General features: G+C 39.5%; 1 protein-coding gene across 2 annotated transcripts in view; it reads right to left on the bottom strand.

Annotated features, from left to right (window-relative positions):
• Nucleotides 1-22,241, bottom strand: part of znf609a (zinc finger protein 609a) — a 104,650-nt gene that overhangs the window by 43,208 nt on the left and 39,201 nt on the right. The window contains exon 2 of one of the 2 annotated variants that reach the window (XM_079412201.1): nucleotides 17,181-18,053. In XM_079412201.1, the coding sequence (XP_079268327.1) occupies nucleotides 17,181-17,921 (741 nt within the window). In that variant the 5' untranslated portion in view covers nucleotides 17,922-18,053. Of the gene's footprint in view, nucleotides 1-5,956; nucleotides 6,190-17,180; nucleotides 18,054-22,241 lie in introns of those variants that run through there. The other variant, XM_079412202.1, reaches the window with a different exon arrangement.

Below are 22,241 nucleotides of genomic sequence, written 5' to 3'. Positions count from 1 at the left end.
GCTCAGTTAGCTGGAATTGATTGCTGACGATTTGGCATGTTCTTTGATTGATTGGTTCTTCAAAGCTCATCCCGGAGCTGTTTTCATAGCAACAGGTCCGTAAACTTAAACCTGCTCGGGAGCAGGCTTACTTCTTCAAAACAGGATTAGATTGCATCTTTTTAAGCAGAATTAATACTTAAAATATGTCCCAGCCACTGCTACTTTATTACAAGAGTACTCTACTGGTCCAGGGACAATAATTTAAAATAATAATAATTTAGAAATTAATTTTAAAACAATATTATAATGTTGTGTAGTCCATAATACTATAGACACAGCCAGTTTTCCTCAATAAAATATTTATTAGTGATGACAATTACTTCACAATTGTATTGGGAGTCTTACAAAAATGCTCATCGTGCATTAATTTGAGTGGTGACTGACAGCTATTATGGGAGTGGCTTGATGGAGCGCAGGAGATGCAGATAACATGATCTTGACCCTTTAATTAATGCTGTCGCGTAATAAATCTGCTTCGATGAGAAAATTAAATTAATTGCTAATTACAGCATTGAAATAAAAATGTAAAGCCGATACAAATACTAGAAATAATGAATATAAATAATTGGGAATCATGTAAAAAAAATACAAATAAATTAAAAACAGTGCACATTTTATTTATCTGTTATAACATTTAGGTAGGCTTCCTTATAGAGGTCCAGGAATTTGTCAAGTTTTTTGTAAGGTGTCATTTTTTAATTATATAATGTCATTACGTTGCTGCCTTGCCGCCACCCAATCGCTGCATTGGTGATTGTGGTTTCGAGTATCAATACATATGCCTTTTTCGGGGAACACGAGAACGCGTAGTAATCTTAGACAACTTAATCCAGATATTTGATCAAATCTGCAAATTCGTTTAAAGATCCAAATTAGCCAGAGATCAGTTTTCATGATTAGAAGATCTGGAATCTTTTAAATCATCTCAGATGTATTAAGAACGGACCCCTGAATATCTGTGCTGTTTCAGAACAAGGCCCTCCTCACAAAGGCCTGTTAGAGCGTCTACAGATGGATGGCCGAGCATGTGACGAGGTACCGCTGGCGGGGCCCGTCTAGCTCACTGCTTCCAGGAAGCCAGATTCCAGGGCGCTAATCCAGAGAGACTCAGAGGCCCAGAAATGCCATCAGGTCCCTTGGTAGAGAACACATGCCTGCTTTGTGTCCCAGGCTGCTGTCGATGGAGGGTTGCCGGAACGCAAGCCTCTGCGCAGTTCCCCAAGTGGGAACCAAAGCACTCCTTGTTTAATCCTCTGCGCAAAAGCATCAAGTAGGTGGAGTGGAGAGGATTCAGACACCGGCTGAGCTAGGGAAAGAGAGGGGAAGTTAACGGCAATCTCAAAGGGTTCAGGGTGAGGCTTTTCATGGCAGTTCAGCTCTCAAGCTCAAATTCTGAATCAATCACGCATTCAGCTTTTCTCAAACTCACTTGGGCTGTAACTAATCTTCTTTTCAAAGCGGTGGATTCTGTCACACTGCATTTTCTTGCAACTGTTAACAATTGATGTGACTATCGCTTTGTTTCACAGTTCAGGGTGTAAGCCAAGGAACTACATGGACATGCAGGTTTAGGAGATAAACCGTGAACTGAAAACACATTCCACAGTTGAGCAGTCACTGCGTGCAACGGCTCTCACAGCGACGCAGTTCACAGAGCGCTTGACATTCTCTAACACACAGTGCGCAGGAGGCCCCTTCATGCTAACACCTCATAAATCCCTTCGTTCCTCCCCCAGACTGCACCTTCAGGGCCCTACGAATACAAGGACAATTAAGTAAGAGAATAAGAGAGAGAGGAAAAGAAGTGAAATTTGCCAGAGCTCTCAGATTTGTGCAGCACAGTCATACTGAAACTTTTTTTCCACCTTTCACACATAGATAAGCGCACGCATTTCATAAGAACAGCACTTTCAACTGCACGGTTGCAAAATGCTGAGCACCTAACAGGTTAACCAAAGGTCTGGCAGAAGTGACACGCAAACCTAAAGCCAAAAACAGGTTACTGACATAAATAAAGAGTTCAAAGACGGGTGAAAAACTGAAAGGTTGAAACAGTGCATAACAGTACCTTCAAAGTGATGGCAATACTGTAGTACATTACCATATTCATATACCATGGTACCTTTGCACATCAAAGCATTTAAAAGAATAACATGGTACTACTAGAGTACATGTTCAAAAAATGGTAATGCTATGACACTTTTTCAGCGGTCAAATGTAGACAATGCATCTGCAAAATATCCATTTGCATACTTGCACAAAATGTGTGTCTGGCCTTTTACTAAAATGGATTTTTCCTACTGTTTGCTGTCAACATCTCTTAAATGCACATGGAAGAGAAAAAAATAGAACACCTCAGACAGACAGAGGAGGAAAGTGGAACAAGGGTTATAAACAAAGCTCTGCCATATCTCTGGAGAATTCATATAGCATTTCTCAAAACTTTTTGTTTGTCTGGTGGTAAAGTTTGGGTCCTGTCAGGGAGAAACGAGGTGAGAGCAGCAGCAAACTCTCAGAGAGCCTGAACCGAACTGGCACCTGCCTTTAAACATTTATGCCTGATGCATTTTTAACACACAACATAAAAAAGGCATGACTCTGTTGTTTTCTCTTCACCATCCTTCCCAGCTTGCTCACATACAGAGCCACACACACAAACGTCTGAATTATAGAGCAGTCAGGAAAAACCCCCACCACACACTTGGATAAATAGTGTCTGTCTAACTAAAACCAGAACTCTTTAGCAACAGCGACATTCAAACTGACAGCAAGTCACTCTCTTGTGCTGTTGGTAACTACTCACAACACAACTCATCTGCAGAAATTTGAGTTGTGCTCCACCATCGCCAACTCTGGCTATGACTTCAGGACGCTTTGTGGCTGCGTCATCATCATCAAATCATTTTGTGCAAAAAAACACCCACATTATTCCTTCCTTTTCAGAGTCTCAGCAGCATTAGACTTTCAGACCAATGCTGTAATCTCATTAAAGCAGCCTTCTTTTCAAGTCCGACCTCATCAGGCCCAGGCAGACACTGGTGCAGTGGCGCCTCGCCGGACACCTGTTAACCTGCCAGCGCACCTGTCAGTGTAACTGTCGGAGAGAAAGCAAAGTTTTTCCACAGTCAACCACCAGACCGGACAGATACATCAAAACCAGAGGGAGATAGGACACCAGGCGAGCTCATTATCAGTGCGAGGTGTGTGCATTGTAAATGAGAACACGGGCAGCGCCAGCCAGAGCTTTTAGTTGTCAGTTCACCAGACGCTGTTTTAATGCCAAAAACCAGGTTCAATGCAGACTCTTATTAGCTAGCAATTAGCATAGTGTCTCAGCAAACAAGGGCCTGCGATAATCTTAAATTAAATTTGAGTTTCTTTTAGAGTTCCTTAAAGAGAGAAAAAAATGAAGCTTGTGATCTCAGGCACGGAGAACGAATTGGCTCATAAAAAGATGACTACCCACAAACCCCTAGCGGTTTTCAGAGCTCTTCCACAGCTGTGGATTTATTTAAAAATAGCTCAGATTTGAGCAGGGCATTAAGTGTGATATCCTCCTCCTAAAAGGCACCGATTGTTCTCTGATAAATAATCTGATGCCAGATTCGGTTTCTAGACCAAATGCAAAGGGGGCGGAAGTAAATTCAAGCAAACCTGCACAACAACGCTTGCTTGCGGGTCATGAAGACACAGATATTCAGCATTTATAGAGAGCATGAGATATTGATTTTATTACTGTTTATCAGATGTTTGTACGGAGAATAAATTGAGTTGAAAGGAACCGTCACCAAAAATATACTTCCGTTTACTGAATTAAGAATATTAGATTAAAAACTTGCATGAAAATTAGAAATGCTAACAAAAAATTACTACAACTGAACAATAAAAATGACAAAAGCAGATTAATAAAACTTAAATTAAAATGTAAATAAAAACAATATAAAAAAGCTACTTCAAAGTATTAATAATGTTTATATACGAATAGTTTATTAGTATGTAAATAATACTAAAACAACACTGCTGCATTGACCTCATCTAACTCCAAGCTAGGAAGATAGACGACCCTTAGTTGACCAAGAGAGCAATGCTGCATAAAAAATCTGACAAATTCACTCTGTGCATGAATAGGCTTTTCACATTTTGGGGAAAAATGCAAAAGGCAAGGAAAAAAACAAAAAAACGAAGCCAATGCATCTGGCTTCTCTTTTTGTACGCTCAAAAAAGAAAGCAGGGGGGCCAATCTGGACTTATCCAATAGGCTTGCATGCAACGCAATGGCCTCCTCTGTCTGAGCATGCGACGGCCTGTGGTGAGGCTGGATCAGGCCTGCAGCGGCTGGATTGCAGAGGAAGAAGAGCGAGAGTGAGGTAAACAGATGAATAAAACATTGTGGTTTTGTGCAGTCCTGACCTCAGTTAACACCACGCTGTTTACACACAAGAACAGTGTGAACTGGTGAGGGGAGTGGCACACATTCACACAAAAGCACAAAGACGTCGAGCATGAAACAGATATGCTCGTGTTCTCCTTTCAGCACAGAATCAATGGATTGACTCACCAAGTTCCTCTGCCTTGACCCATTTATAGATGATGTCTGTTCTAATACAAGCGCGCAAACTGCAGCCCATGAGAAAAGATGTTTCATGGAATTATCTGGGACACGCGATTGTTTAAAGCCTGAGAAGTCAGTCCAAGTAAAATTAAGACATGTTCTTCAACAATTTTACTTACGGTTAAAACTTTTGAAGGGCAAGGTAAACGTGATTATCACTAAAAACTAAAGCTGCAACTTCGTAAAATACTAGTTTAAACCCTTTCAATTAGCCTAATGTTGCAGGTCAATTTGCCCGCAACAAAATCGAACTGTCGAAAATATGGTTAACCTAGGATTTTTTTTTTTACATTTTGTGAACATTTCTTATTTAGTGTCTGCAAAGTTGACACTTTGAGGTGTTGTGGGATGTGCGTATGATGTTTCTATTACGATATTGATGTCAATTCGACATGCAAATTTTTGGCTAACGGCAGATGCACAGACCCAAAATAAATAAAAAGATGTTACGCCAAAACTTTGCACGTATTTACACGTATGCATGTGGCAGACGCTTTTATCTGAATAAACGTAGACTGCGATGATGACGTAAATTCTAATCAGTATTAGCATGGTAATTTCGCTTGGAATTAAACCAATGATCTTGGTGCACAATAATAATAATAAAAAAAGATTAAATTTACAACAATTTAAAATAGTTATGCTTTTAAAAGTGTTAATGTTAAAGTTTTATTGTTTTACCTGATTTTCTTTTTTGTTTTCATGCTGTGTTTATTGGTGAATTGTATTGAATCCAATTAGGGTCGTTTTGACTTGCAACATAAAAATCGCACCCAGATTTCAAACATAATATTAGGGGAAATAATCTTTAGATTTTCACGTGTTGGTCAATCAATATCTTTGGTCACGGTGAGGATCTTGCACCATGAGCGTTGCATTAAAACCAGTTCAAATTTGAAAAAATGTCTCGCGATCTCTTCCTGTTCCCATCAGATGTGAACGGCCGCTCACCAGATGGATTCAATAACCCCAATCTACACTGGAAGCGATCGCTCTATCAACAAAGCTATCTCTGTTATCACAAAGCTTGTAGTGTAGATATCTTTACTGATAATAATTGCGCCACATGCACCAGTCGCTTCTGGCGTAATATCACATGTTCCCTGGAAATATAAACACAACACACAAAGATTAGCCTGTAGTTGCGGTTTGCATTCAATCAAATGATGTCGGGTTTGCTAGAGCAGAACTAGTGCACTGAGAGAACACAATGAAAATGGAAGTACATTTTAGTTCAAATGTGGATTTAAGTCAAGTCAGTCCGTTTTCTGAATGCTACAGTTTTGTCTCCTGAGTTCTTACCCTCCTAGCTGGCGGTGTTTGTTGTCTGGATGTCCTTTGCTTTGATAACTGCAGCTCAGACGAGTCTTTCTCTCTCTGTTTGAGCTGTAGACGGGACAGCATGGGCGTTTCCTGGCTCGCTAACCCAGGGGCCTAAAATACCCAGGGGCAGCTTTCACAAATTGTGCGGTAAGAGAGTTTAACAGCCTCTCCGTTCAAGAGCCGAGACGCTGTGCCAAAGTTACATGAGGGGTGAGAGAAAGGGGAGGAAATACAAGAGGGGGGGGGACGCAAATGTGAGAGACAGAAAGAAATGAGATGAGAAAAGGTCACTGCCGACACTCATGTAAACACCAGCAAAGGATTTATAGTGTGGCGAGAAAACTCTCGTTGCGGAAAAGACACAAAAAAATTGGAACCTCGGCCCAGGAGGAGCAAGAGACCCAAAACGAGGAGACATTCCAGGAAAAGACAGACCTCCCCTCCTCTCCCAACTGGAAAAGCTTTGTTTTAATGGAGTACAGGCTTCCTGGCTGCTGTCAACTCGGGAACGGACGGAGATGAGAAAAGGGAGGTTGCTGATCTCAGAAACGAGCCGTTTCTTTCACACTGTCCTGCTCTCTTTTTAGCCATGTTTTGTGTGAACACTAGTATTTTTGTTCTTTATTTACAATTTTATGAAGATGACAACATAAAATGGCATTCAACATAATTGACTTGAGTCAATTTGTGTGCTTAGCAAGAAATAAGACATCTTATTCAAACGGATTGTGAAAAGCAGGCTATGATGTCACTGCCCCACCCACACGGCCTTGCTTACATCAGCAAGAGAAAAACGTTGTTGCAGAAGTAGAATTTATTTTGCACAATGTTATGAAAACAAATATTTTTATTCTTCAGATCAGGGTTTCCCAAACTAGGGTTCTTGAAACCTGCACTTGTTAAAATTACAAATGACTTGCTTCTTGCTTCAGACCAAGGCTGCATCTCATTGCTAGTATTACTTGATCTTAGTGCTGCGTTTGACACTATAGACCATGACACACTCATAGATCGATTACAAAACTATACTGGTATTCAAGGGCAGGCTTTAAGATGGTTTAGATCCTACCTGTCCGATCGCTACCACTTTGTTCATTTAAAAGGAGAGTCATCACAATTATCACCAGTAAAGTATGGAGTACCACAAGGATCTGTCCTAGGTCCTCTGCTATTTTCAATATACATGTTGCCTCTTGGTAATATTATTAGAAAATACGGGATTAGTTTTCATTGTTATGCTGATGATACTCAACTATATATCTCAACAAGACCAGATGAAACTTCTCAACTATCTAAGCTAATAGATTGTGTAAAAAATGTAAAAGATTGGATGACCAAAAATTTCCTCCTATTAAATTAAGATAAGACAGAGATATTACTTATTGGACCAAAAACAGCACACAGAATCTCTTGGATTACAATTTAAAACTAAATGGATGCACTGTTACGTCCTCTAAAGTAAAAAATCTGGGTGTTATATTAGACAGCAACTTGTCCTTTGAAAATCATATTTCCCATGTTACAAAAACAGCATTCTTCCATCTTAGAAACATTGCCAAGCTTCGAAGCATGCTACCTGTTTCTGATGCAGAAAAGCTAGTTCATGCATTCCTGACCTCTAGACTGGACTATTGTAATGCACTGCTAGCTGGTTGTCCTGCATCTTCAATAAACAAGCTACAGTCCAAAATGCAGCGGCTAGAGTTCTTACCAGGTCAAGAAAATATGATCATATTACCCCAATTTTACGGTCTCTGCACTGGCTACCTATTAAGTTCCGTATCATTTACAAAATATTATTACTTGCCTATAAGGCCCTAAATGGTTTAGCTCCTGCGTACCTAACTCGTCTTCTACCACGCTATAATCCAACCCGCTCCCTAAGGTCGCAAAACTCTGGACTTTTGGTAGTACCTAGGATAGCAAAGTCCACTAAAGGAGGTAGAGCTTTTTCCCATTTGGCTCCCAAACTCTGGAATAGCCTTCCTGATAACATTCGGGGTTCAGACACACTCTATCTGTTTAAATCTAGATTAAAGACACATCTCTTTAGCCAAGCATTCACATAATGCATCTTATAATCTTGTACTGCAGTTATATCTGATCAAATGTACATTATTATTATTCTTTAGCTTGGGTTGAATAAATCATTTTCGCTTAGATGGAACAGCAGCTACGCTAATTATGTCTCTATTTGTTTCTCTGTTTCTGCCGTAACTAGGAATTACAGAAGCTTCAGTCTGGATCCAACCCTTAAATGATCTGAGATGACCGAACACCTGAGAAAAGATAATGCCAACCCCTCAGATGACCTCAGAGGATGCCAACGCTTAGACAACATACAGAATTACCTAATTTTGCCATAAGTTAAATATATTAAGGTTCTGCAATATATAAATATATTGTGGAAACTTAAATTCCTGTAGAGCTGCTTTGCAATGATTTGTATCGTAAAAAGCGCTGTACAAATAAACTTGAATTGAATTGAATTGAAACCCTGGTAGCTCAGGAGGGAACTGCAAGGGGTTCGTGAGTTAAGAAGCTAATTTACTAAATTATAAAAATGTAAAAAGAAACGACTGACATTTGCGAAAAAAAGATTTCTTTACCCATATTTTGAGTGAATACATATTTATTATATATACATATTTATATATATACATATATACATATATATATATATATATATATATATAAAACGCATTTTAAATGAAACTAATTTCAGTAAAACACTTTTATTACACGCGAAAAAAGGTTACATATTTTCGTTGTTTGCCTGCATTTCCTCAGGCTGACCAATTAGAGAACTCTGAATGTGTTAAATTATTGAATTAACAACTTAGCTTCAAATGTACATCAAATATATTTTAGGTCAAAGAGTTCGGCTGGCAAAAAAAGTTTGGGTATCCCTGCATCAGATTTGCACAATGATGAATCGCTCACTACACCACATATTAGCGTTGTGCCGATAGATGATAGTGTAGTCAGTATAATCAGAAATGTCGCCTGTGGCTGATGCCTTTGACGATTATTATTATATTATCAGGTTATGAATGCAGTGGCCAATCAGAGGCGTTCAGATGAGTCATCGCTGAAACACCGGAGTTTCGTTGTTCATGCGTCGCGCTCAGCTCTCTCGTGAATTCTCTCATCATAAACAACAAAGTACAGATGTACGTGCCATGCAAGTATAAGAGATTTATTTATCATACAATGTAGATAGCTTCCCTGATTATAACGGGAGTGTTTTTTTAAAGTGCATAAGCTTGTGCAAGACTGAAGTCAGTGATGATGTTCTTTGATTATGTAAACGCTCATTTTCTGTAGCTGCTGTTTGAAAAACTGCCATATTAAAAATATTTTATGGTATGACTTCCATATGCTACTTGACTAAAAAGATAAGTGTAGTTGATAGATCATACTAACATTAGGCTGCTTTTAGCCTTATGCTGGAGTTGGTTCACTCTCCGGCTACGAAACTTAGTAAATAATTAAATAAATTAGTTAGTGTATCGGCGATCTCAACATGCTGACTATAGGATGATATGATTATGAAGCATATCGCCCAACACTACCACATATAGTATTAAAGATTTAATGTTGTCTTTAAATTAGATACCTTAACTTGATAATAAAATAAAAAAACCTGCAAAACTGAACTTAGTTGTGTCTTCCTACTCTTATGTGCCCTTTTCAAATATGGCCGCCACTCTGGCTGAATGCACACGTGCAACAGCGTCCACACACACACGCATGCATGCATGCACACGCTAAAACGCGGTCAACGGCAAAGAATAGAAAACTGAATGGCGTCTATGCACTGAAAACCGCATTTCCTTGCAGCAGCATGGATATTACCCTCCCCTCCGCTTTCCTCACTACTCACGCACAGAGACATGGAACGAGGCGCATTGGAAAATGCACTGGTTGACAGCGAAGGACAGCTGCTCTCTCTCGCTCGCTCTTCCTTTCCCTTCCCCCACGGTTCGCCGCACACACTCGCTAAGAGACAGAGCGAGCACATGAGGACGGGAGGGAGAGAAAGAAAGAAAGATGGAGAAAAACAGGAGGGAGGGGAGAGGCGGCCATGAAAGGGCTTTGTTTCACATTTCTCTGATGGCTTTCGCAGGCCTCGCCACCATAGCAAGATTCAATTGCTTGATCATTTGAGACCAAATTCAATAGATTGCAATGTGTCAATTTATGTAATCTAAATATTAATATGAATACACAAATTAAATAACAACAGTGACATGAGGCTTTGAGGCAGGAATGGGAATCTCAAGGAAGTGAATGATTCTGGTCCGTTTAGTACTTTTGAAGGAGCAACCTCTGTATTAATTAGTATTAAAATGCTTATTTTTTTTACTTTATTAAGTAAAAAAAACACTTAATTCCAACAAAACTCTGAAGCTGTTGAATGAGACTGTCGCAAGCCTGATCCATTGAATAAAATCAGTTCAGGAGTAAGATCACAAATCAGACAATGGTATTGATTTTTGTATGCATATGAATTGTTGACGTAAACGACTCATGAAAATCATTCACTAGCTGTATTTATGAACTTAATTAAGCGCAACTTGATTCAGATGGTGAAAATACTAAAAGAATTCTATAGGCTACTATTTTGTTTACATAAAAAAGCACTAAAACGTATCTAAAAAATGGTTTTAGACAACACAACATTAAAATGTACAGAACAAAAAAAAATGGACATTCATTTTGAGATTTTATAATTTTCACTAAATAAATCTGGTTCCTGAGTAAGATCAGTTCTTAATTTGTAAAGGACTTTTACAATTATATAATTACAGCTCCTTAGACAATTAAGCGGTAGGGTTGGGTATCGTTCAAAAATATACGATATCGATTTCTGATACCGATACCTTTAGTTACGTCCGGCTCCTAAACGATATTTTTTCCGATACCAATTTTATGAAATCAGTTTTAACAAGATTACATTCTCAAAAAAAAATTGGTTTTATTTTTTCAACTTTTGCAAACTGCACAAAGGAACAAAATATATCCAATACAATAAATCAGTGCAAATAGTTTTAATAAAGTTTAAATAGTTTTCAGTTTACACATCAGTTAGGCTACGTTTACACTAGTGCGTGTTCGTTTTAAAACACATAGCTCAGACAGAATCATCATTTCTATTCATTTATTCTAGGTTTGAAAATCTTTATCCACTTTCATAAGTGGGTGCTTTATTTTCTTTCACCATATGTTTTATTGTTATTAAATTCTATGTTGTAGTATGTCTAATTATTTGAATGCATAAAAACAACTCAGTTTATTTAAATTTATTCTTAAAATAGCCTTATGAAATGTTTTCTTTTTCCTCAGAAATTCTGTGTTCTGTATCTGGTTCTCAAATGAAGGCATAAAACATTAATTTAATTTATCTTTAAATGATTGAAAATCAAACTTTATTTAGGCCCATTTATTTTGGCAAACAAAGGGGGTTTGCTATTAAAATGAAAACATGGAAGAAATGTGTGAACATTACTTAAAAAAAAAAAAAAAAGTTGTAATAATTTTAATAGTAGCAGTACATTCTGCTGAACAATAGTAATATATTTCTGCCACAGTGTGGGTTGGCATGAATGCCTTTACAGTTCTGTGTATATATGATATGACGCTAGTTTTACTGAAATCAAATGGTAAAATGCTCATGAAGTGACTCTCAGAGCAGGTCTGGAGATGTTGTTCATGTGTTTATGTCCTCATTTATTGAGACGGCAGACACTGAAATCACCGCGAGCGTCAGTCTGTGTGTAGTAAATATATATTAGTAGAGTAGCTCTCGAAAATGTCTCTCGCGGATGTCGCGTTTCTAGTGGAACACAAGGCTGGCTCACTGACGTTTATGAGATTAATCCCTTAGGTATCGAAATTTGGTACCGAATGACAAGACATTTTTCGATACTCGATAGTATCGAGGCAATTCGGTCGGTGCCTAAAAAGTATCGAACTCTATACCCAGCCCTATTAAGCGGAGTAATTTTAGTACTTTTGAAGGAGCAATCACCCATCTAAGCGTTACACAAAACAAAAGCAATGCTTTTTTTAATAAATGATCATTAAAACAAAAAAAAAATTTAAGACTGAGTCTTTTGAAAACATTTTGGATTAAATAAATAGAGTGATTTGGTCTTGTGTAAGACACCACTGGTCATGCTGTTGGATGAATGGTTAACAAAAACCAATGTTATGAATATCATTCAGTACCAATATTTCTTAACAAACAGAACTGGTTCTGAATAGGACTAGTTCTTAAATCCCAACCCCACCTCTAACGCTGAACTGAAATCAATGATGTTGTTCAAATCACTAAGCATGAGTAATAGTAACAGTGACGGTTGCCTTAGCAAACACCGCTTAATTATAAAGAAAAAAAGATGGCTTGACTGTCAGAGTTAATGGCTGAATCCCAAAGCAGAGAGAGAGAGAGAGAGAGCGAGAGAGAGAGGAAAGGCCATCACGATTCACCAGTTCCCACCTCCCTATCTTTATCGCCCGCTGGATTTATTGGTGAGGATGTAGCAATTACGCCCAGGCAAAATAAGCAGCCCAATGTGAATTTTTCAAAGAAAGACACTCCAACGTGGAGCGTCTGCAAAAGAGAGAGAGAGAGAGAAGAGAGGCTCGACGCCATCGCATAACGATAAACCTAATCCTGTTGTTGGCATGTCAGCCAGGATTACGCCAAAACTGCAGCCTTATGAAGCAGCGAGAGCCCTGCGATACAGAGATCGCCTCGGGGAACACGAATCCACCAAATAATGAAACCTTAAGGAGTGTTAAGAGGGAAAAAATAACCTAGGTATTTACTAGCACAAGATCAACCCTCTGACAGGGAGAAAAAGAGAAACTATAAATCAATCCTTCTTCCTGTCAGCATCCCTTAAAATGGAGCATGGCATGCCAGAGCGTGTGGGTTGACAGATCGGTACAGAAATACCACACGGTTACCGTGGCGCTTCTGTCGACGAGGTTTAAAATAAGTACGCGGCACATCACGCTAATCACAACGCATCGGGAGTTTACGCCAAAGCTGGTGTGTTTTGATAAGGTTCTAGGAAACAAAAACAGCTGCCAAGAAGAGCTCGAAGAAAAGCTTAATGCGTCTCCGGGGATTACGAATGTGCACTCTTGAACGCTTAAGACCCCGAGGGATGGGACTAAAAAAAGTCACCTTTAGAGCAACAATACTTAAAGCAAACAATCAGAGAAAAGCTTGTATGGTTTTACAACATACCCAAGCTAAAAGCTTTAATTAATTACAAGCACAACTAATCCGTCTAGCGCCAAAAAACTGGCGCAATAGAATCGTGTGGTTTAACTAGATTACATTTTGTGAAGAAAGTCTGACTGGTAGTTGGCTATACAGAAACCACATTAACATCAAGTTAACTGTTAAGTACTGAAGCAAACGAAAACAGTAAATTGCAATAAACTCCATTTCCAGGTGGCTTTTCTGAAGCGGCGATACCATCATGTGCAAAGGGTTGCATCACACCCAGATTTTTAAATCTGGATTATCTTGAGATGGTTTATGCACTGGCCATCCACTGAGCTGTAGTCTACAACGGCAGCTAATTCCCCGCCTGAGCCAATAACCACGGGTGTGAGCCCACGGCCGGCCTGTTTTCGACTCAAGCGGAGATCCAGATGTTGGAAAACGCAGTTTATGGGCAGCAAAGATCCCAATATTAAACATTCGCACACCCGACGAAACCCTCAGAAAGGATTTCCTGGATCACCATCCGATGGAGTAATAAACTTAGCAACTCACGTCAGTCAAGAGTTACGACCGTGAGCTCTGATCTCACTGCTGGGGCGAATTCACAGTGCGCGTCGTGCGGTCTGAGAGCAACTTCAACCGACTCGTAGCGACTGCCTCTAGATTTAGGGTGAGAATGCAGACTGCTGAATCGACGCGGCTATAACGAATGACGGCATGGGATGCAGACGAGCAAATGGTTTGAGTGTCAACAGTAGACACATGTTATTTACAACCTGTTCAATGTGAAACGGCATTCACAACTCATTTAATGGCTGTAATGTGAGCTGCTTCTGAATGAAACTGGATATTCATTGAGAGAGGAAAAAAAAGAATGACTTGATTTCTAAGATGATAAAGACTAGGAATGACCAGGAATAGCATTAAAAAAAAAAATAATAATAATAATTAAAAAAATTAAATGGTAATAATTACAAAGACAACAACAACAATAATAATAACTAAAATAAAATAATTTGTCAAAATGTAGGGATACACCGATATTGAAATTCTGGCCAGCATGATAAGCCAACAATTATACAAATGTTACGGCGAATAACCAATAAAGGTTAGAATTAAATTTCTGTACTATTTTGTACTACTGGACTACAAAACTAAACTAAACTAAACTAAAAAATAAAAAAATAAATTAAATTAAATTAAAAACACTTAAAACTGAATAGAACACTTAAAACACTTAACTAAACTTCAATAATTTTTAAAGATACATGTGATTTTAGGCATTACAACATTATAAAATAAAAAATAAACTGTGTGCTGAATGAATTAAATTTATATTAATTTTGAGATTTGCTAAAGATTTAACTGTTATTAAAATATTGTTTTTAAAAGAATAACAAAGCTTTAAAGGACTTGTATGATGGCAAAAATAATTATAGGCAATATATGATGGCAATTATTGGCTGGTATATATCCAATAGCAATCATAAATAAATGTATATATTGGCCGATATCCAATTTGGCACTGTTATATTGTGCAAAGTTATTCAAAATATAATAAGGAGAGGGAAAAAAAATTATGATAATAATTTACACACTTTGACACGTCAAAATAAAGACTGCATACACGTCACTCACTTCAAAACAGAACTAAAAAGCAAAAAAAGGCAAGTTACAACCACAAGATAATCCAAACTAAATCATCTCCTTAAAGTTTAAATACAACAAATCATAACCAGGCAAGAAAAAAAAGTGTGTGATTCTGTTTGGTGTACTGACACTTATGCACCCCATCATCATAGATTGTGGTTCAGTCCATGACTGGAAACCGCTTGTTAAGGAAGGTCGCTTCCCCTCGTCAAATGACTGCAGAGAGGGGTTAAATTAGCCCATGTTATTCTCAGGGTGATAACGACTGTGTGCGCAGTGTTAGTGGATATGCTAGTCCGGCAGGGGCACGCAGCAGGTACCATCGCTCCTGCATTCCTGCATGGCCACGCGAGGTGGGAAAACCAGTCTTGCCTTCCATTGCACAGCTCGAGCCCATGGTGCCCCGCCTGCACCACGGGATGTGGAAATACGAAACCACTTTAGAGATGGTTGAAAAGCTGGTCTGATCCCCCTCCATGACACTTGATAGCATCCCCTCCTCACGCCTCGAGATCTGGTTGTTAAGAGGAAAGAGGAAGAGGTATTTCGTGTTTTGCTTGAGCTGTTGTCATCCCTCCCCCTGAGGCCCCGAGCGAACCCCCTGTGCTTGTTTAAGGAATGTACCAGAAGACAATAGCAGGAGTCAGAGGAAGTCATGAATGGGGGCCATTGGTCGCACAACGCTGTAGCGCCAACAGAAGGCTTTCTACCAGGGACAAAGCTCAGAATGGCTCTTCTAACCACCAGAACAGAATCAAGCAGGAAAACTACCCTCTGGACTACAACAAAAACAATTCAACTTAAGAATTAGGCCAGAACTGCAAGTATGCAAACATCAATGCTTAGTGAACACTATGCAATTTACTATTATGAACTAAAAGCTACCGGCATTGTATTCAAGGTATGCATTTCATCAGTTCATGCATTCCCTGGGAATCGAACCAATGCTTTGTGAACACAGTGCAATTTACAATTATGCATTTGGCTAATGCTTTTATCTAAAGCGACTTGAATTGCATTCATGGCATCTGTTTCATCAGTAATGCATTTCCTGGGAATCAAACCCATGACTATCTTTAACGGTTTGGTTTTAAAACATTCATCTTCAAGCCATAGTTACCCAAAAAATCTTTTTCAAGGGCATTACAAAGAGATCACCATCAGTTCTGTCTAAAGAAAACCCCTTGTTGCTCTTTCCAGTAGCCTATACTTGGCTGCCTGTCACAATTGAAAGTAAGCAAGGGGTCCAAGTGTTACATTTCAATGGCTCCCTGGAGGCCCACTATGTAGGGAACACAATGCTGTGAGTATGAACAACTACTGACTGAGTCACTAGCAGGGAATTTCACAGATCTGTTGTAAGCAGATACGCTGGTCTATCCTCTCCGTTTGTAATGCACAAGCCTGGCTTAGTCAATGTTCAACTAAAAGCAGTGCACTATAATAAGTTCTCAGAATTTAATGACTTCGACTAACTTACAAAAGAAAACGTGTGTTAGTAGATGCTCCTGTGGGGAATATGCCGAACTCTACATTCCTCTAAGAACAATCTGTCGAGGCATGGATTCTTGTTTTAACATGAGAGATCAAGCTACAAATTAGACCATGCAGCTGCCAAAACTCCTTAGGAACTAGTAGGCCGATAATTGAGTGCAATGAATAATCAAGAAAACCCCTACAATCAGCCAACAACTCAATTCAAACAAGATTGAGCAACAAGAACTTCAATCAGACAGAAAAACTGAATGTAAATATAAGATAATATCTCACAATAAACATGAGCTCCGTAACAAGACAGACTAAGGCTTAACCAGTTGGTAAGATAGTTATTGGATTAACAGCAATTGGTACAATTATCTTATTAGCATTACAGCTGTCTTATACACACTTTCTTTATTCATATAAAAACTAAGATGGATGAATACAAAATTCTGGGAGCTGATGGTCATGTATCTCTGGACATCTGGCCTCTGTCCTAAATCTCTTTTGGCAGCGCTATGCATTACTAAACGGACATCGAGACCACCAAACTAAGCATGCCCTGTTTTCCGCTCTTTAAAATGGACTAGTGCCAAAGGAAACGCAGCCAGCAAATTGGCACACCAGGATATGTAAGGTGCCACTAAGTCACTGGTTCACATCTAACAGTTGGAAAAGCATTAGCTTACAGCTTCTACTGCATTATATGTTTATATGTTTATAATACTCAACCAGATTCTTATACGAATAGAAACTTAAAACCCAACTGAACACAAGACAATGCAATTCTTGTTTCGAGAGCAAAGAAAACACCAGTGGACTCACCTTTTCGCTTTTCACTTTCTTTATGGTCCTGCAGTCATTATTTTCCACTTCTTCTGGTTCACTCTTGATAGCCAAAGGTGTGACTATTCCAGTGGTATCAAGGGTAATATTCCCTAGTTGCTCAGCACCAACAAGGTCAGAATTTTGCATCCCCTCAAATGGGGTATTGCGTGCCTGGCCTAAAGGCATAACCTGTGCCGATAGGTCCTTTTCTGAGGGCACGTTCCCAGCTTGTACCCCTTCGTTTTTCTCCTTTTTGCTTTTCCCAGAACCCTCCTTGTCCTTTTTTCCACTCGGAACATTACGGGAGGCTTTGCTACTTTTATCGGAACCTTTCCCGGAAGGTAAAGCTGTGGATCCGCTTCCCACGATTGGCCCAGTGCCCTCATTTTGGGTCCGTCCCTGGGCATCCTTTTTGGCCCCATCAGGGGTCAAGGACTTGCTACTGTCCTTGGAATTCTTGCTACGTTTAGCTTTGGATTTGCTGTCCTTGATAGGTGGAGGAGGTACCGGGTTAATGAACTTGATGTTGTCCGGCAATGCCGCTACAGCGCTCGAGGCAGCAGCCATTCCGTCCCCGTCCTTTGTGCCAGACATCTCAAGCTTGTCTTTTTCCAAGTCGGCGTCGAGGTCAATGATCAGGTTGCCTACACCAATATCCCACTCATCCCCGCTGTCATAAGTGTCCACCGCATTCGAGTCCACACCTTTCCCGCCTGCAGTGCCACTACTGAGGGACATCTTAGTGCCAGCGGCCCAAGCGTGCCACAGGGAGGTCTGCCCTTCTCAGACAACTGAGGCGGTCTGGAAGCACATTTACACAAGCCTCAGGGTCCTGTTGGTTTCCCCTTCCCAGTAACCCACATTGTTGCCCTGGAGGGGTAAAAACAACAAACAAATATGTAAGAAATAAGGAAATGTAGTATAATACAATGCTTTAAAACCACCTGACAAGCTCTTAGAAAACAGGTTTAGAAATGCTGACTTTAATTTTCAGTTCTCAAAGTGAATGTTTCAATAACATCAGAAACCCATGAAGGCCCTAGCTATAAAAGGTTTTGCAAGCTGTTCCACTGCACATGAATTACAAATACATGCCGAGTAATCTTTTTAGACTGGAAAAATCATTTTAGATGACTCGGGACAAAAAAATTCAGCTGAATCATGGTCACCATCAGTTCACAGCCAGAAAACAGCCTTTGCATCACAACACACATGGAAACACTTGACAGACTGACATCAAAGCTCAATGAATGACTGCAGGAATCATAATGACTCAAACATGCCACTCACTTTGAGACTAAACAGTGTTGCTATTAATTTCCTCACAAGTGAACATTAAAATATTAAGGATGTGCTAAACTACATATTTTCAAAACCATCTAGTTGTGATTTGTCTGAATGACTGGTTGGTTAGATTGTTGTCCACCTGTCAAAGTTCCTACACCAATCAAGGGATTCATGCAGGACACTGTTTTGTTTTTTAAATCAGCTAGACAGTTCACAACAGATTAAATCATAACACTGGGGTCTTTAAAATCAGTTTCTAAATTCATAACATTAATGCATATTGAATGCAATGCAATGCTCATGTCCCTGAAATTAAATCTTAATTCTGAAAAATCTGATGCTAACATGATTTTAGCATGTTGACAGTGCATTTACAGCTACTTTTGCAAGACAAATCATCTCACGCTGTCATCATTCACACCACTCAGTATCTCAGTTTGAAAAGAAATACAAGAAAATAAACAAAAGATACTCATTAGTCAGCTAATGTTGCTGGATGACAACAAATGCTATATATGTCAGAGGTCGCACGCCTCTGGAGCAACTAGGGGTTAAGTGTCTTGCTCAGGGACACGTTGGTGTCTCACAGTGGATTCGAACCCGGGTCTCTCACACCAAAGGCATGTGTCTTATCCACTGCGCCATCACCAGCCACTTGCACTTGGACTAAGCACAAAAGATTTGATCTGAAGCTAAAGAATCTCAAGTCTTGCAAAAAAGCAAAACAAAATCACCAAATTTTCAGTTAATGTCTTGTAAATTTGTAATTTACTAAATTAAAACTTCTTGTACATGATTTGTTGTAAACACTGTAGCGACAGTGCTTTAAAGATGAACTTCAAGATGCAATCTCACATAGGACCTCAGTGTTGTTGTTGTACACTGTCAGCATGCTAAACCATCTCAAATCCTCTTAAAACAAGAAAAAAATAAACTCATTATTTAACTAGTTGTTGTTGAACACTTGATGCTGGTAAACTTTTAAGCAACTGGTTTGGATGGCTGACTAGTCAAGTTTTCACAAATATTTAAAACGTGGTAAATATCAGATGTTCATCAACATTCAGTTTACAAATTACTCACTACTTATGTCACTATAATCACTTTCCATGGACACGAATTACACAATCAACACTTTCCAAATGTCACTGAACTTTGGGACCTATAAATAGTAACAGAAACCCTTTTTAATGCCAAAGATGCTTAAAATCTGCTTTTCATCAGAGATTCTTTAGAACACCTAACAACCCATCAACAAACAGATAACTAGCTCTGCTACAAAGTTCTACATTATTCATTTAGTCTGAAAATAGAAATAGAACGCAGATTAAAGGTCAAAGTCAATGCCCATAGTACTCGAAAGAGGTCACATAAAAGACTGTAAGAACCACAAACTGGTTTAACTGCACTACTACAGTCTGGCAGTTGTCTAATAAAACTAAGCACTACTTAAGTTGAAAAGAATGAGTCTGGCTTTGAGCTGCATCTTAGCCGAGGAGACAGATGGTTGAATGAGAGGACACTAATCAGTGGTTTGCTGTAATCCGTCAGTCCACCAGGGAACATGGAGTGTGTCCTGCAGGAAGCTTTCCAAACGTCTGCCGTTGGAACCCTAGATAAGACGGACTTCCACTATCACAGTCATTCATCAGTCCCCTGCTTTTCTAGGTACTTTCAAGAGCTTTGAGAGTAGAACTTCGAAAGATGCCATTTTTGAAGGTGATAAATACAAACAACAACAATGACATGCCACAACACAATATCAATGTTATTTTAAATAATTTCTGAGCTACCTTAATAGCATTTTACCTCATTAAAGGTGGAGCTACTTGATGTTTAAATTTTCAGATATTTTTTATAATTATCTGTGTTTTGTTCTTTTTGCCCGACATAGTCCTGCCTAAAACATATGAAAGTCCAGCACATTGTTTTTCTGACCAATGGGGTGTTTGGGAAATCTGTTGGGAAATAGGTCTGTTTCTCAAGACACCCTCAGAGTAGAACTTCAAAAGATGTCATTTTTGAAGGTGATTAATGATATTTTACCTCATTAAAGATGAAGAGACTGGATGTTCAAATATTTTTTACTATTCAAGTTTAGAGTGATATTTAGAGCCGACTAGAACTTGCTCATTGGCTGCTTCATGAAGAGTTGCACAAAACGTTTATGTACTTGTTTAAGACATGCTAACTTATGACTCGTCCAATGACGTGAGATGGGACTGTCTGTTTTTCTGGCCAATGTTGGTGAATAAGCGGCAGTAGGAGTGTTTATCTGTTTATTGCAGATATACTTTTAAAAAATTACCCGTAACAAAATATTCAATCATGTATCATCTTAAGATAAACCTGCAAATAGAAGTCTGGAATAACAGAAAAGGTATAAAACCACAAGCAGAAATGCAGTTAAATCATATAATCGGTTACTAGTTAAAACATGCACACCAGTGAGCCGCTGCATTAGTGTAACTCGCCCCAGGTTTTTTGACGTTGCCAATAAATGTGAAAAGCCAAAGCTTTACAAAACTCATTCATATCCCAACATGGCTGATGATGCAAGCAACTGTCACGGTTCTCACACACAACCTAATTAGGAACCGAATGACGAAACTGTGCTCGGCACTATTGCTATAAAAGGGAGTAAAAAGAAACCTATTGTCTGTTCCTCATTCAAACACCGAAGGAAAAGAGACAAAGCTTTTGATTTGAGCCAGACAAAGACGTGCTGCACACGCTCGAGTTTTGTTTTTGATGTCATCTGATGGATAACCAATAAATATGCCTGAAGAAAAGCTGTTTATTGAGAAGCGTAATTAAGTTGCGCTTCCCCTCGTCTTTGGCAAGTATCGCTGAAGGTAAAGCAAGAACCCAAAAACAGCATGTTCGAGCGACTCTGGAACAGGTTGTCCTTTTCATTACCCCGACACTCAGGTACCGGTGCCCTTCCAGGGGCAGTAAATAACGGCGTTAAACTAATTTAGCTTTCCCTGCCACATGCCAGCAAGCGGCAGGAGTGCTCGAGGGAGGCGAGCTGCCTTTCCACGCTCCCAACCCCACCCGACACGACACGGGCCTAATTAACACAGGCATCCACTGCGGACGCCTCGGCTTGATGGAAAAACGTGAGCTGAAACTCAAACGGGCACTTGTGCAAACACCTCGCAGAGATGACAAGATCGAAGATCGATACCTGTCTCGCCCCTGTTTGATGATGAAAAACAGATAAAAGAAGGAATACAATCAGGAACGGCATGAAGAAAAACAACAACAACAAGACAACAAAGATGAAATGCAAAATTACTCAAGAGAACCCTCTGACCTGATAGAAATGTGCATGAGCCTTCGGTGCCAGAACAGCCTCTGAGTTTTAATTCCCTCTCGGCGATTGAGTAATTGAGATTGTCTAATAAAAAAGCGGTTTCAAAGGCTGCTGGAACTGACAGGCTCTCCGTCAGACTAAATCACAGCTCTTTCTGAAGAGCCCGGGCTCGGTGAAAGGGAGGGAAGCACTTCCCGCGGTTAAATTACACACTGCATCAGATGAAAGAGCCGCCGCTCGCGTTTTCATCTTCCCCTCTTGGAATTCTCCCTCGCCGCCTTGTCTTTTTCTTTCGAGATCTGTAAGTAGACAAGTGTAGGATTTTATCTCAGAGATGACGGCCGCCCTTTCTCTCTGCTCTTATTAGGCCCGATCGGTAGGTTCTCAGGCAGCCAACTCCATCATTAGCCAATTCAAACACAGGCCATCTCCAGCAGCCATGTTAGAGCCCA

This window comes from Barbus barbus, assembly GCF_936440315.1.
Source record: "Barbus barbus genome assembly, chromosome: 48".
Classification (NCBI taxonomy): domain Eukaryota; kingdom Metazoa; phylum Chordata; class Actinopteri; order Cypriniformes; family Cyprinidae; genus Barbus; species Barbus barbus.
Note: the sequence above shows the minus strand (reverse complement) of the source record. Positions and strands in the feature narration are given on the sequence as shown.